This window comes from Protomyctophum bolini (assembly GCF_963924005.1).
Source record: "Protomyctophum bolini genome assembly, chromosome: 23".
Classification (NCBI taxonomy): Eukaryota; Metazoa; Chordata; class Actinopteri; order Myctophiformes; family Myctophidae; genus Protomyctophum; species Protomyctophum bolini.
This window is the reverse complement of record NC_137884.1, coordinates 30,271,532-30,288,443: the sequence shown is the minus strand read 5'-3', so window position 1 is coordinate 30,288,443 and position 16,912 is coordinate 30,271,532. Positions and strand designations below refer to the sequence as shown.

At 42.3% G+C, this 16,912-nt stretch overlaps 1 protein-coding gene across 1 annotated transcript; it reads right to left on the bottom strand.

Moving 5' to 3' along the window:
- Positions 1–1,380: 1,380 nt before the first annotated feature.
- Positions 1,381–16,753, bottom strand: LOC308310838 (large ribosomal subunit protein eL15-like). Its single transcript, XM_080757282.1, has 6 exons — positions 16,508–16,753; positions 14,607–14,654; positions 14,103–14,155; positions 12,645–12,826; positions 10,291–10,427; positions 1,381–2,369 (listed from the first exon to the last, which is right to left on the bottom strand). Exons 4-6 carry the CDS (start codon positions 12,814–12,816, stop codon positions 2,163–2,165), a joined length of 516 nt encoding a protein of 171 aa, XP_080613408.1. The 5' UTR covers positions 12,817–12,826; positions 14,103–14,155; positions 14,607–14,654; positions 16,508–16,753; the 3' UTR covers positions 1,381–2,162.
- Between the last annotated feature and the right edge of the window lie 159 nt (positions 16,754–16,912).

Below are 16,912 nucleotides of genomic sequence, written 5' to 3'. Positions count from 1 at the left end.
AGACATCTTGTTTAACAATAATTTAACTTTTCAACTAGCTGTTGAAAAATAGGAGATCTACAAGCTCATAGCGCGGCAGCGAGCTTGTAGGTCTGCTATTTTTGAAAAATCGTGAAAATGTGGTGCAAATCTTTGAATAAATATATATTCTTTCAGAGCGAACATTTTTAACTCATACATTTGCTTCTGGGGAGGTCTCTGGAACAACATATTTTCAGATGGGGGTCGGTGGCCAAATAAACATAATTCTGGGGGTCGTCGACATGAAATATTGAGCACCACTGATAGAGAAACATGAGGTATTTCAGACATTTGTTAAATTTCGACATCAGGCCTAAATGGGTTAACTGAAAAGAAAAAAAAAAGAAAACCTGACTATTATTCATAATAACTCACCACACCAGATTACTTAACGTGCAAAGACATATTATGTTTATTGGTGGAGCTTTGAGCTGTGTGGTTTCCATGCCACAATGTAACTACACATATTCGTGTCTGTTGTCCAATAGTTGCTCCATAGATTAAAAATAATATACATGTATGATGTAAGATAGTCTCCCTGTTGAGTTTCACTGTAAAGCAGGGCTCAAAGGCACACTTTTGGCACACATACTAAAGTGAACTAAAGGAGATTCTTGGGGAGACGTGAATTTTAAAATAAATCCACAGAGCAACTATATTTGGAGATCTCACCAGCAGCTTTTTGCTTCTACGGGCCGACGGCATGGAACAAGCTCCCACTGTACCTTCGTCAGGAAGCCTCTTTGTAGACATTTTTAAAGCACAGCTCAAGACCCACTACAACATTTATTTTAATTGAAAATTTATTTTTTGTTATTCATGTCCTCACTGTATTGCCTTCCTTTTCTTTTTTTCCCCTCCATTGCTCTGTAAAGCACTTTGAGCTGCATTTCATGTCATGAAAGGTGCTATACAACTAAAGTTTTATTATTATTATTATTACTATTATTAACAATATTAATTGCAATTAATTGCGCTTCAAACGTTTTTGAGAAGGAAAAAAAATAATCTGAATCAGATCTGTGCCACATCCAGACTGGAATCTGATTTGTCTAAACACAAACAAGTGGAATCCGATTTTTACAAATGCGACTTGAGCCACATTCAGAGGTGGTTTCAAGTCTGATTCAAATCTCATTCAGGAGATCCGTCTCAGTCTGAACGCAATATAAATCGGATTCCATGTGACTTGTTTTGTGTTTAGTTATTTAAACAGATCGCATTCCAATCTGGATCTTGCACAGATCTGATTCAGACTGGATTCAGCTGCCAGTCTGAACACACAGACCTGATTTATCTTGTTGTCTCCTTGATTTGATAAGCGAGAAACACCAACACACACTCACAAAGTGACCCAAGTGAAAAACCAATAAATATACTTTATATAAAATAAAGTGACCAAAGTGTTCCTGTGCCTCAATGTCAGAAATGTGAGAGTTCACCGGAGGTGGGAGGAGCATTAAATGCCAACCTGGCTGAAAACACAATCTCCTCCCCTCAGTGGTGTTGGTGATGGCTCACGGACACAGACGGCGGCTGCAGTTTCTCAGACGAGCGGTCTTTGCTCTCCGGGTCCAAAGCAGAGTCGATGTCCTGCGTCTGCTGTTTCATCCACATGTCAGTAACTGTGATAGAGAAACAGAAAGCTAGTGACCGACCGATAACATTCATTGGAAATTGGATTTCTTGAATTTATAATTATTGGACGTCCAATGAGCAGGAATACATTTTCTTTAATTTCCTTCTGGTCACATCTTAACACTCTAGTTTAACTTTAAATTATTTTCCGTTTGATGTACAACATAATCAAACTGGTAGTTTGAATTGAATGGGAAACCAAACCACAGAAAATAAAGTGTAGAGGTAAAGGCCTTTTCACCATCAGCAGTGTAAGGATTGTGAACTGAAGCCGTTTAAACCATTATATAAAGGTCTTTGTAGATACATTCTGCTGTATAAACTTCTTTTTATGACGTATTTATATTCAGAGTATTGTCTTGCACTTGATATATTTATTCTTGTATGAGCCTGTGTTGTCTTTTAACTAGGAGAAACAATAGTTTTTTTCCTGCTGCTGCAGTTGGAAAGAATGACAAAGCAAGCTTGAATCTATAAACAAATTAATTGGCAGTTGCTGCTCTTCAGTGAACAGAAAATATATGTAGAGGTCTGGAGTCTCTGCGGTGCTTGTGCACCGCCTTGGTGATCCACTGGGTGTCGGGGTTGCGACGGATGGCCTTGTGGAACGTGTCGATCAGGATCACCTCGAAGAACTTGTAGGTGGAGTCTTCTCCCACCCAATAGGAGTTGAGCACGCGCAGGCCGCCGCAGTGACGCCCGGCACGCTCCTGTTGGAGGAGAGGAAAAGTACAGTGTGAGTTACAACCAATGAGAGGACAGGAAATACACAGTGTCAGTTATACCTCTCATGGAATAAATAAAACATTTAATCTCAAGACCGATAACGTAATGAGGTTTTAGGCCGACCAGCTGAAGAACTCATGACATTTTGTGTGAGACCATTCGTGTTTCTGAGAGATGATTCTATTGCTAGTTTTGATCACGTCAAATACTCTTTCATCTTAAAATAACTAATGACCGAAAATATAGCTGATCTACAAGCTAGATCTGCCATTCTCGGTGCGCAGCAGCATGGAGTCACAGAAGACCTGCTGGTTTTCTCTGGAATCCAAATGAGTGAAATCAGTCGTGGCGAATGAGAACTGTAATCCATGCAAGGATGGATAAAATCTTTCAAAGCCTATCTTTTTATCAATGCCAAAGGAAGATAGGATTACAAAAACACCTCATCAGCAGCCCTCTACAACCAGCTAGTGCTGCACAATTAATCTGATTGAGATCTAGATTTTAGATTAATTTCTAAATGTGAGCCAGAATGGTGCAGCACTGGTTGGCTGCCCAATTCATTTAGTTATTCTTGTATGTATTAATGTAGTAGTTATGACTCCAGGTGTCACATTTCTTTATGTAGTAATGTTTAGCAACTACAGTGCAGCCATGCAACCAGCACGCCCCGATACGAAGAAATACACAATGTCAATTACACTTCTATAGGAAGACAGGAAAAATACTGTCAGTTACACTTCTATAGGAAGACAGGAAAAATACTGTCAGTTACACTTCTTTAGGAAGACAGGAAAAATACTGTCAAACACCCTGACATGAACCTTCTACAACCAGCACGCTCCTATAGAACCACAGGAATAACACAGAATGTCAGTTACTCTTGCCCACCACAGGCTCTGTGGACAACCAGCCCCACACAGACAGTCCCATGGGCTCTGTGCACAACCAGTCCCACACAGACAGTCCCATGGGCTCTGTGCACAACCAGTCCCACACAGACAGTCCCATGGGCTCTGTGCACAACCAGCCCCACACAGACAGTCCCATGGGCTCTGTGCACAACCAGCCCCACACAGACAGTCCCATGGGCTCTGTGCACAACCAGTCCCCACAGCAACAGTCCCCTGCACTCCAGCTTCAGAGCCATTCAAATAAAGCTATGGGAAAATGAAGCCAACGGGAAATGGAATACTTTTCATCGGTTCAATATTTACACATTAAAGCACTTCCACAAAAACTAAATCTACAAATCTAATCTCATCTGCAGAAGTAGCAAAAGCTGAAAATCTACAAGCTCACACTGTCAAAATGTGACACACTGAGCTTGTAGATCCGCTATAGAAATAGAAATTTGAAGATTAGTTTAGTGACCAGCAGCAGCGATTTGACTGAAGGTCAGCTCGTAGCCACAATGAAACCACTACCTTTTATTTCCCCAACGTTTTGACACAATACAGGTTTATATAATGTAGAATATAAGAACTATATTCTGTCGAAACGTGTGCAACAGTTTTACACCATTCTCCTACATCACAGGCTGCTGTTCCATCGTGTTATGCTGCGTTCACACAGGCAGATATAAAGCTCTGTATATTTGTAAACCAGCTCAATGTTTTGTAACTTTGCATCTTCATGTCGATGGCTTCCAATTTCCATTAAAAATTTGCCGCAGTTTTGCAACTCTAGATATTTTTTTATAATGGATGAATCAATTTTTCACCCCTGTGTCAATCATCTAATGTGATCCTGGGCTCTACACACCCTCCGCCAACCTGGGGAGAGCAACGGACTTAACTCATGCTTCCTTTCCTGTCCAAGTTGCTCCTTTACACCTGACAGGGGGGAGTTTCCCTGGTTGGACGTAGCGCGTGGAAGGAACACGTTATTCCAACCAGTTCCTTTCCCCTCCATCAGGCGCCCTAGCTGGCCAGGGGGAGGCAGTTTAGAGACCAGGATTACTGCATGTTTTTGTGAGGGTACCTACCCTAGGGGACACAGGGAGAACATGCAAACTCCACACAGAAAGGCCCTTTCGCCAACCCCGCCTTCGGGTATGGGCACTGATGACGCGGAGGAGGAAACACGCCGCCAGCACCCACGGCGCCCCGAGCGGGAATCGAACCCAGGACCTTCTAGCTGTGAGGCGACAGCACTACCAACTGTGCCAAGGGTATCGCCCAATTGTCTCGGTCCCGACGTGCCCTTGAGCAAGGCAGAAAATCAACGCTTGGCCAATCACAGAGACCCACGAGCATTGATACCACATGATCCACGATAGCACATGGCTAATTAACATATATTTAAATTAGGACCATCGTATGCAAATTAGCCATGCGGCATTATGCCACATGGAAAGAGGTGCACAATGCATAACATAACATAGCTTACTCGTTTCCATTGCATGTCAGATAAGACAACATTGATGTGAGTGAGATGATACAAACATTACTTACAAACGATGCTTGACTTGAATGAATAACATACATACTACCTTAAAATACAAGTGTGATGGTATACCATAAAAGAACCCCATGTGATATCAGTGATATTTTATTACAAATGCAAAAAAACAAAGCAACAAAAAAAACAGTGCAGTAATATTTTTTATAGTGCAACAATTTTGCATGTAGGCCTATTGAATATATCGTCTCTGTCCGCCAGGCAGAAATAAACCATATGTCCAAACCAAAACTTACTTTTCAGCATGGAATTGTGGACGAAATGTTATCCAATGACAAAATATTCTTTAGTTTGGGGTCTGAGAGGCTAGATCTAATTGAATGGTGGTCCATGGCTCATAATGTCAATTGAACAGTGGGCCTTTATATGAAAAGGGTTGAAAACCACTGATGAGCTATTTCTGCCTGACAGCAACGATATAACATGCCTATAACATTTAACATAATAATACTTACATTTTTAAACCAGGTAGGTTTACTTAAAATAGTTAGAAATAGTGCTTTTTAGCTTGTAAACAGAATATAAAATACAACTTTTTAGGTAGTTTTTACTTTGTGCTTTTTACTTGTAGCATGTAAATAGTAGCTTGTAAATATAATTATTGTGGCCGGTGTCATCGCACCAAGACGCACAACAGCATCCAGCGCAGCCTGCCTTACTCTCTCTGGTGACAGGGGTCGAACCCATGGCCTTCTCTCCTGTTTGGCTTTTGTGGCTGGCCAAGAGTCTACCAGACACGGAGTACCATCCCTCTCCTTTCTGAATGAAGGATCCATTCTGCATGTTTGAAGAAAACAGCGAAGTCAACAACAACAAACAAACCAACAATTAGAATATGCTTGGTATGAACTCTTTAGCATATTCCCCCTTCTTACATTCTACCTCAATATGCTGCATGAATGGAGCCTGTGTAAAAGTCAAGAATCTCTGCCTGCCATTGCATTGAAAGGTGATCAGATCTAGCTATAAAACAAAGAACTGCATTGCATCAAATGGTGGTCTGTGGCTCAAATGCTGACTACATAATGGGCCTTGATACAAAAGGGTTGAAACCCACTGCATTAAACTTTGACTATTATGACTTTGTCTTCTGCTATACTGAGCTACAAATCTAACAAAAATAACTGAAATTGAAATCTGTGTTGTGTCACTCCTCATGCAAATTCAGTCATTAATAGCCTACAATTCATTAGCCTATAGTAGCCTACAAAGCATTACACATTACACATGTACTAGGGTGCACCATTTTCATTTCATCATAACAAGAGACGTACAAATATACAATCATATCATGCGTGGACATGCATTGTACAGGCAGATGAAGGCTGGCTATGTGAGGCTCCTAGAACGTCACATTGTTAACTCCGTTTATTGCACGGAACTTTTGTGCTGAATTAAAACTCCCGAGTTTATAATGTGGCAAACCCACAGATAAAATAAAGGCTAAAAAGTTTAAAAGTGATCGGGTTTAGCGGGAGCTGCTGTCAGACGCTGCTGTCAGACGCCAGCGCATGCGTTAAGCAGCTCAACCCTGAAACACAGCAACCGAGTTATACCATTATAGTCATTTATTAGCCCCACAAGTCAGAACCCAATGGTTCTGACATTTTTTTAAGACTCCATGCGTCGGCACGATAGATCAAGCTGACCCAGGGGGTTCCGAGAGGGGATAGTCATTTATACGCTATGGGCTATGCAATGCAATACGGCCGCTATGCAAAAAAAAGACACAACGTGTCACATTATACAAAACAATAAGAATATAGATTTAACTCACGGTCATTCTGACTTGATGATCGAAGCAACAAATGTTATTGTTCCATGTTATTTCGTTGTCGTGAAGCTGCAGGGTGCTGTCGTGTTGTGGTCACGTGTGATTTGTTTTTATTCAGACATGCCGTTCTGAGATTCTTGCAGCCGGGACCTGCAGTCTTAACCAGGACCGCGATTGGCCGCCCAAAATCGACAAAGAATGTGATTGGCTGACTCTCAGTGCAGGCATTTTTGCTGCCAACGAAAATCCAGGGCCCCGATTGGCTGCCCAAACACGACAAAGAAGTTACAGTGCCACCGTGCCCCACAATACCCTCCATTGACAACTCATTCATCCAAATTGCTTTTGCAATCTGCTTGTATTAAACGACATTAAACTCACCAACATTTCAGCTGTAGGGAAACCTTTAATTATCCTCTTTCAATCTGCAAAGGGTTTGTTTCATAAAAATCCACGTAGACATGTTATGATGAGCTACTTTCTGTCAATAAATTCTGTGCAGGTGATTCTTTTTATTTTTCAAAGTGTTGCAGTTTGGCAGCACTCATTTTTATTATGGGGTCGCGCTGCTGCCTCCTGCATTATGTGCAAATTCTAAACAGGTGGAACGCAGGGCCGTTCAGTGACTTCCAAACTCCAACACACCGGCACAGAATTTCTTGACATGAAGTAGCTCATAACATGTCTACACTCTACGGTGGATTTTTTAAGAAACAAAAGCTCTACGGATTGAAAGAGGATAATTCAAGCCTTCCCCTACAGCTGCAACGTTGGTGAGTTTAACGTTTAAGCAGATCGCAGATGCAGTTTGGATGAATGGGGAGTCAATGGAAGGTATTGAAACTCTAGATTAATCCCATTATTAAAAAAACCCTACAGTTGCAAATTGCAGCTAATTGAGAATTAACGTCTTTGCATCTGCCTGTGTAGTGTGAACACAGCAATAGAGATGGTAATAGCACTGGTTTTCCTTCAGCACAGAAACTAACAAACCTCTTCCTCGTTACGTTTAGTACCAACGATACGATGTCCTGTCTCGTCCCGTCTGACTAAACGATGTTAGATGTCCATCTTCAGTTCAGTCCACAGTACCAAACGCTCCAAATGAACTACATCTGAAAAACTTTCACACTACTACTGTATACTATCCCAGGTTAGGGTCAGACTCACCTCAGCGGTGGACTGCAGGCTGTGTGTACATCCACACTACTACTGTACACTATCCCAGGTTAGGGTCAGACTCACCTCAGCGGTGGACTGCAGGCTGTGTGTACATCCACACTACTACTGTACACTATCCCAGGTTAGGGTCAGACTCACCTCAGCGGTGGACTGCAGGCTGTGTGTACTAGGGGTGCAACGGTTCAGTTAGACCACGGTTCGGTTCGAACCTCGGTATGGGGGCCACGGTTTCGGTTCGGTTTCGGTACAGTAAAAAAAAATACCCCCTTGTGAAGTGATCCCCAGGAACGCGCCCTACTGTACCCTCTACTGTACTGTACTGTACTAGTGTCACTGTACTGGCACACACAAAATCATCATATATACAGTTAATAATGTGCGTGTGTGTTAGGTTGTGCACAGGTGGTGAAAAAACCACGCTGTTTTCATGCTCATACCCAGCCAGCCAGCCAGGCAGTGGCTTGCACCACTCAAAAAAGCATTTTCTTTCCTTCTCTTTTTTTAGCATATATTATTTTATTAGGCATTTCTGCCTTTTCATTATTTTAAAGGGGAAAAAATACCTTATATTGCTATTTTAATGTGCCTCATCATTATTTTCAAGGGGAAATAAATGCACCTATGCGCTCACACGGGGCATTAAGCACATGCAGGAAAGAGGAGAGGAGAGTGCCTCCTGGGAGGGGAGTAATTCACAGTGAATGCGTCGTGTCTCAGAAAAATAGCCTACAAAAGTTTACAATAAGTCTACATGAGGATTTAAGGATATTATGCTTATATTATTAGAAGAAGGGCTTCTATCTACAGTCATGGATTGGACATGGGAGTATTTTGTTGGTACTTTTCTGACGGAATGAATGTCCTGCTGCGGGTTGTTTATGCTCTCACTCTCCCTCTTAATTAGCACTCAAACAGCGAGTGCAGAATCAGATCTGAACAAACTTACAACGACCGTGCTTAGAAGCCTGTTGGCGCGAGGTTACTCCGCTGTGTGTGTCTCTGTGTATGACGATCAATAATTATTCCAAGAACGACGTTTAAAGACGAGTGCTGGATTCTCCTCATCATGCCGTCTCTCTCTCTCTGTGTGTGTGTGTGTGTGTGTAGGGGGTGGGCCGACAGAGTGCTACACTTCTGTGACCGAAAGAGTGCTAGACTTCTTAGTAGGACGGTGTGTGACCGAGAAATACATTCTTCGCAGCTGTAATAAATGAATTAATGCAAACCGAAATAGCGCGGTTCATTAGAGCGCATTGAACCGTGTATGTGGAACCGAACGGTTCGGTTTTCGGTTGAAAACCGTTGCACCCCTAGTGTGTACGTCCACACTACTACTGTACACTATCCCAGGTTAGGGTCAGACTCACCTCAGCGGTGGACTGCAGGCTGTGTGTACGTCCACACTACTACTAGGGATGTCAGTAACGGATAGTTTCCCAGCCGGTTAGCCGATAGGATTAACCGGGTCATTAACGGATAGTGGTTGATTTATTTTCTTTTTTAATAGGCTACCGCTACCCCAAATGTAATATGCATGATGTATAGGCTGCATAATTAAAGTTGGTAGACGAATGGTATACATTTATTTATGCTCCTTTTTAAAAGACAAACTAAAAAGCAACATTTAACAATATAAATTGTTGTAGGCTTAATCATCAATAAACAACGCATCGCATATTCGCATCTGCATGATGCATGCATCTGCGCGTCTACAGTACAGAGGTCCGCCGGTTCTAGTCCAAAACATAAATAAATCCAGTCCAGATCTAAGCAACCTATACCTATAAAGCCACTGGACGCATGGGCTAAGCCTTTTTTTTATTATTAAGGAAGATCAGCATGCATGTCACCGTGTTCTGTTTGTTGACTTTTCGCTGACGAGAAAACCCTCAAACATCGATAGCACATGGCTAACTTGATAGCCGTAAGCCGTGCTAGTGTGGGGACTCGGGAGACGGATAGGAGGAGGAGGTTGAGGAGGAAGCGACAGCGGCTGTAAACGTTCTCCCTCCAGGCCAAATGGCCAATAATGGATTTAATAATGTAGGTCTCTGCATTGATACGGTCGACATGTGTTAATCTCGTCTCGCTGTCAGCCTGTCACTCGCTTACATTTTGACTACCGCAACGCTACCGTTGTAGGCTTGTCGCCAACTAGCCATTGAAGTACAACAGAGAACGGGGACATTGAGGGGGCAGAAAACAGAGCCAGAGCGCTGTTCATGCAGCCTGGAGTGTGACAAGCTGGGCGGCGCAAACAAGAGCAATTTTAGGCATGTGTGCAACATGACAACTGTTTTAAAGTATTGTACAGTGACAACTACAGTCTCTGTAATGTTTATGTTGTACTATTACTAAAAACGATCTAAAATAAAGGGATTTAAGATCAGAACACGCATTTATTATTATGCAAATTAACCGTTAAAGCTGATAATAATATCCGGATGTTTCTTAACGGTCGACTAACCGGTTAGGGTCAGACTCACCTCAGCGGTGGACTGCAGGCTGCGGGCGAACTTGATCTGGTTGACTCCGTGGTGAACGGGCTTGCCGTAGGTGGCTCCCTTCGGCACGGGGCGTTTACGACCGCCACGGCGCACGCGGATACGGTAGATGACGTAGCCTGTTGGAACAAAAGAAAACATACGCTAATGACGTAGCCTGTTGGAACAAAAGAAAACATACGCTAATGACGTAGCCTGTTGGAAAAAAAGAAAACATACGCTAATGACGTAGCCTGTTGGAATAGAACACAGTAACCCATTTAGGACCACATTCTACATCATTTGTAACTATTTCATGTCAAGGACCCCAAAAACTATTTAAATGGGCGCCGACCCCCATCTGAAAATATGTCGTTCCAGGGACCTCCCAGAAGCAAAGATGAGTTAAAAACAGCCTACAGACCTTAATGTACCCAGTAAACACTTAGGCCCTCATTTATCAATCAAGTGTAAAATCTGCCACAGATTCGAGTGCAGGTTTCGTAGTACACCCACGGCCACTCGCCACGGCATTTATAAAGTGATCGCAAACAGCTGATCCTTCCTTAATTTCGTTCTGACGTTAACAAATGTGACGGCTGAAATCTATCTGGCACGCCCTATGAAATCAAGCCTCGCCCTCGTTTTTGCGACATGAACAATTGCAATACGACGGCTGGTAAGTTTGGTAACCAGGGTTACAGGAAAAAATACGTTTCTCCCGTGCCTTGCTGCCCACACCCCCCTCTCTTGACACACACACACACACACACACACACACACACAGACGCACACGCAACTTGCAAGCCGAACTAACTGGTGTCTTGTTAAATAAATAAAGAACGAACACCTGCATGAATTAAATAAAGTTGTAGGCCTACCCTGTCTGTTTCCCTCTCGCTTGCCTTGCTGTCATGTCCACGCATGCACGCATATACATGACACATCGACATCGCATCGTATCGCATCGTATGTGTATGTATATGTATATATATATATTATTTTTATCATTATTACTTTTTTGTTCTTACTGTAAAGCACTTTGAACTGCACTCGCTGCCTGAAAAATGTGCTATATAAATAAAGATTGATTGATTGATTGATTGATTGATTGATCGCCATGAATGGAATTAGTTTGTAGGCTGGCCTATATTAATTTTACCCATTCGTGCGCAGTGCACGGCGAAGACTGCGCACTGCTGTGATATTAAAGTCCTGTAGGTGACTGCCGACATGATAGCCTAGCTCTCTCATGCAGCATGAGAGAGGCTATCATGTCGTCAAGGCAGTCATAATCAACGTTTATGTAGTGATTTCTGATTTGATCATTGATGAACGAATCATAAACATATGGATGAAGGCTTGCCGCTTGCATGTGTGCTGGTATGTGTTGGCGACGCACGCCGCGGTCCCGTCCTCCCGAGCCCCGAAAATGATCTCGCTTTTATCTGAACTGTCAAAACTGTCAAAACCTGTCTAAGCACTTATTTAAATGGTGAATGATTAAGCCCCTTACGCCTATAGCCTGCTAGTACTTACTACAAATAGGCAAGCTGTATGCTTGTCATCGTCACTTGGAAATAAAGGCGTGCAGTCCATTTATGCCTTTTTTAAAATAATATCATAATCACATATGCCGCATCACCGCATGCGCTCCAAAATCATCTCACAAGTGCGCTTGCATAACAAGGCCAGTAAAGCACTGTTTGATTAAGCACAAACTAATACATTGTAAACATGATATATTGTTTTTAATTGCACGATTTTAATTACTTGTAAAGTTTGAAATCTCTCCCTTTTTTTTTACATACACATACCGTTTTATATTAACATTTTAGGAGCGAAAACATATGTTTAGATGCCTGTGACAGCGTGTCAGCAGTTCAGACAATGCTGCTCCGCTTGTGTAAGACAGAAAAACAGCCAAGGAAAAAGCGTACGCCAGCTGCGGAGCAGATGTGGGTTTTGAATGTTGTCACGTTCAATTTCAAGCTTTGCCGGAAATGGTAAATGTCGAAAATGTTTTCGCCATATTTTGGCGAACGCACGGTTGATAAATGAGGGCCTTAAGGCCTATTCATAGTCTGGATTTTCGGTGGTGAGCTGATCACCGGAGCTGAAATAACGCTGAGCGGTGGTGAGTAAAAACAGAGAGAAGGGCCTGAGCGGTGGCGGTGGTTTGCTGATCACCATGGCTCGTGACGTCATGTTGTAGTTCGGTGGTCACCCCACCACCGTAAATCCAGACTATGTATGAGCCTTCACCCTGCTAGGCCTTGTAGCCCAGCCTACAGACGCAGTAAACACTCACCCTGCTTGGCCTTGTAGCCCAGCCTACAGACCCAGTAAACACTCACCCTGCTTGGCCTTGTACCCCAGCCTGCAGGCCTTGTCGGGCCTGGTGGGTCGGGGGGCTCTGTGGAGGTTGGACAGTTGGCGGTACTGCCAGCAACGGACTTGCAGCAGAAAACGCATCACGTCCGACTGCTTCTTGCGCCACAACTCCTGCATGTACTTGTACGCTCCCATCTTGGTTTATCTGCAGGAATAGACAACATCTTCATCAGTATCATCCAAACATCACCTTAAACGCTTAAACCAGTGGTCCTTGAGGGGGTTCCAGGTGGTCCCCAGCTAAATGGAGTTGGTAACCAAATGGACCCTAATTAGCTCTTTAACTGTCGAGTGTAAAGGGTTAGTGTGTGTGTGAGGCAGCGTGTGTGTGTGGGAGAATAAATGCTTCACTCAGGTCATTTATGCTCGTTGATCGAGTCTCACTGAGCATCTAGTGGTCTGACACACACTGCTGCGCAGCAGGAGTACACACACACACACACACACACACACACAAATCCTAGCAAGCTTCTCCAGTGGTTTCCAACTTTGTCTCAATCGACGCCAAACTAAAATCCACAGTTTTAGTGTGGCACCTCCATATACATCTATACAGTATCATATCCACCAGTACAGTTATCATATCATTATCATATTACACACATATTACTACTACTAACACTCCTATCCAAATAGATGGGGTTGCTATTGAACGGGTGCACGAAAACAAATTTCTAGGTGTGACAATTTATTGACGATGGGCTTAGCTGGAAAACACACATCACAAACAAAATATAAAGTAGCTAGAAGTATAGCAGTCATAAATAAAGCAAAACTGGTTCTAGATCTTAAGTCACTTCACACCCTCTACTGTTCCTTAGTCTTGCCATATTTCCATTACTGTGCTGAGGTATGGGGTAGCAACTACAAAACATCAATTCATTGACTTGTCATTTTGCAAAAGAGAGCAATAAGGACTATTCACAAGGTTGGTTATCTGGAACACACAAATCAATGCTGAGCTGCAACTAATCTGTTCTGTGACTGTCCCAGCATAGCGCTGTGTCATAGCGATCCACAGCAACAAGTGATTTCGTGACTTGACGTAAACCATACAGCGCGCACACACACACGGCTAGCTTATTATTTATTTATTATTATTTGTCTTCGTAGGAATGGTCATGGTAGTGTACTGTACTGTACTGTACGAAATATCTTATTTATTCCTCCCTGTAGATTACATGATTTACTTTGATGTGTTATATTTTCTTTTGTGCGTTTGTGTGTTGTATTGTTTATTTCCCTTTTTTGTGCAGTCTGTGTTTTGTAGACTTTTGTATTGTTCTTAATTAACTTTTAATCTGTTAAACCATCTGTTCTTTGATATGTTGTTGTCTATTTTTTTGTACTACGTGCTAAATAAATAAACCTAAAACCTACTGTACTGTACCGTACTGTAATGTTAGGGTTTAGTCTCTTACCCGTCTTTGTCTTCGTAGGAATCCCTGAGACTGGAGCTCACCTCCATGTATCTCTGTACAGAATGGAAACATTTATGATTAAACATATTATTACGATGGATGCATTTATAATAGAACGTATTATAATCTATATTACATTAACCCATTTAGCCCGAGAATGATTCTACAAATGCCTTCTAAATTCTGACAGTTTTCTGAAAAACCATGTTTGTATGTCAGCCGTTCTCTACATTCATTTTCATGTCAAGGACCCCCAAAAATATATGTAATAATTGGCCGCCGACCCCCATCTGAAAATATGTTGTTCCAGGGACCCCCGTTCCAGACATTAAAAAACATTCCCTCTGAAAGAATATATATATATATAAATTCAAAGACATCCACCACATTTTCTTGATTTTTTTCTAAAATAGCAGATCTACAAGCTCAGTGTGTGATATTAACTGAGCTCAATTCTGCATTAATTCCATATTAAATAATAGATATTTTGCTGCTAGTGCTTACATCCAACATGGCTCTGGTTCGATGGTCTGAGTTGATCTGTTCTCTGAGCTGAAAATAATGGAAATATGTTTTATTAGTTCAATGTTTATCTCACACACACACACACACACGTAACGGATTTATAAACCCACACACTGTCGTAAAGGTTGTAAGCGGTCTAGCTCTGTTCCATAGCTCTAGAAGGATATGGATCAGAGCTATAAGCGGTCCCCAAATGGACCCTTGCAGGTCTGTAACTCTGAGAGTAACACATGTGGAACCAAATGGACCCTTATGGGTCTGTAACTCTGAGAGTGTAACACATGGAACCAAATGGACACTTACAGCTCTGTAACTCTTTGATTGATTGATTGATTGAAATATTTATTAACAGTTTGTAGAATTACAGTACATTTTAAGCACAAACTCAATACAGAGACTGTCAACTGTGAGTGGACGACCCAATTAAGCATTACACTTATTTACAACAGGGTCCACATTGTTCAATTCATCAAAACATTTAGAGACATACAAATAGACACTTCTATGTAGTCAAAGAACAGAACAGGAATTCATCATGTAGGAGGCAAAAAGGGAAAGGATACATGTCATATACAGTGAGGGGAAAAGGGGGGGGGGGGCGGTGGGGGGGATTCAGATTTTACAGAGGCCAGTTTCGAATTGCAGCCGTCCGTAGGTGCCCTTTGAGAGCGGTTTTGAAGGAGTCAAGGGATTCACATGTCTTAATGACTGTTGGTAGGGCGTTCCACATTTTGGTGGCATAGGAGCGAAAAGAATTTAGTCCCTTGTTTGTGCCGAACCTGGGTTGTACATGGTTTGTTGCACTCCCTCTGGTGTTGTGGGTGTGGACTTCGTTTACATTAAGGAAGTATTTAGACAGGTACATGGGTATCTTGGTGGTGTATCGAATCTTGTGGAACAGACCCATTGCAAGATGCTGTACTCTGTCGTCGACCCTAAGCCATCCCAGCCTGTCAAAGTGGGCAGGGGTGAGGTTAGCCCCTCTCGGAACCCTCCATAAAGCTTTTATGAAATTTGGATGATCGCTTTATGTAGGGTTCCTCGACATTACAAAATTTTCTAATGCAATTGTTGGAACGCGGATATAAACAAACTCCTCGTTTAGTCTGTCTGCGCGGTATTACTACATTTTTTCCTGTTATGGTTTCCGAATGTGCGAACTATAAGTACCTATACATACCTCTGAGAATATCTCCTGTGTCGCGGAAGCCGTTAAGTATTTTTAATCCATGTTTGATTAAAAATGTCGCTTTGATTTCCTCTTGTTTATTTACCGTTTATTGTACCGCCTCCCGATGTGCGGTTGGCTTTGCCGGCTAACGTCATAGCTATAGCACCACTAGCTAGCCAGATAGGCGGTACAATGAGGTGTCAATAAACAAGGTAGGAAGAAGCGACATTTTTAATCAAACATAGATTAAAAATACTTAACGGCTTCCGCGGCACAGGAGAATTCGCAGCGGTATTTATAGGTACTTATAGTTCACACATTCAGAATAACTCAAACAAACAGAAGCCCTCAAACGGCGCCGCAACGACGTATCCGACGTATTTATGTTTATTTCTGTTCGGTACCAGGTGGCACCCGACCGTGGAATAGGACCCAATGGGGTAAAGTCTACCAAATGCCAGAACTTTAGTACCATTTGGGTTCTGCTTGTGGGGCTAGGGTGAGGTGGGTTCGGGGGGTGAGGCCAAGTAGGAGCCTGACTAGTTTGTGTACAAATGGAACCACATTCCATCTGGTTCCATTTCTCTCTCAAAATAAACCAACATGTGTAATAAGTGACATTATGGCATAATAATAATAAAACTGGTGTGTGTGTGTGTGTGTGTGTGTGTGTGTGTAATAACAGTATAAACATTAGCATGTAGCATACCGTGCTCTTCTTGTGTAGCATCTCTTTAGCTTTAGCATCCATTAGCCTCTCTTTCTCCTCGTGGTAGCGACGCTGCTGCTCCAGAATGGTCTCCATGTTTATTCTGAGTAATTTATATTAAATTTAACTTCCTAACGCAGTTAGAGTTTAAAGTTGAAATGAAGTGATTAAAGCGACAGTCTGTTGGTTTCGCCGCTAAACGGTTAGCTAGCGTTCCTTCCACCGTTTGTTTTCACTGCTGCAACGTTGCTGCTGACGCCCCCATAGCCCGGAGGGATCAGCCCACACTGGGATTGTCTGCTTGGTTGCTAGGCAACAGCGCGTTCATTAAATTAAACTCAAGATAGATGTATCGATATAAATATAAAATCATATCTATTTATTTTATTACATATAAACGTATTT

Bases quoted from the DNA above. Each gene is read 5' to 3' on its own strand.
- LOC308310838 (XM_080757282.1), bottom strand. From the start codon at position 12,816: ATGGGAGCGTACAAGTACATGCAGGAGTTGTGGCGCAAGAAGCAGTCG. The intron at 10,428-12,644 runs GTGAGTGTTTAC...TTGTTCCAACAG, and splicing joins GGGGTACAAGGCCAAGCAGG to GCTACGTCATCTACCGTATC. The intron at 2,370-10,290 runs GTGAGTCTGACC...CTCCTCCAACAG, and splicing joins GCCTGCAGTCCACCGCTGAG to GAGCGTGCCGGGCGTCACTG.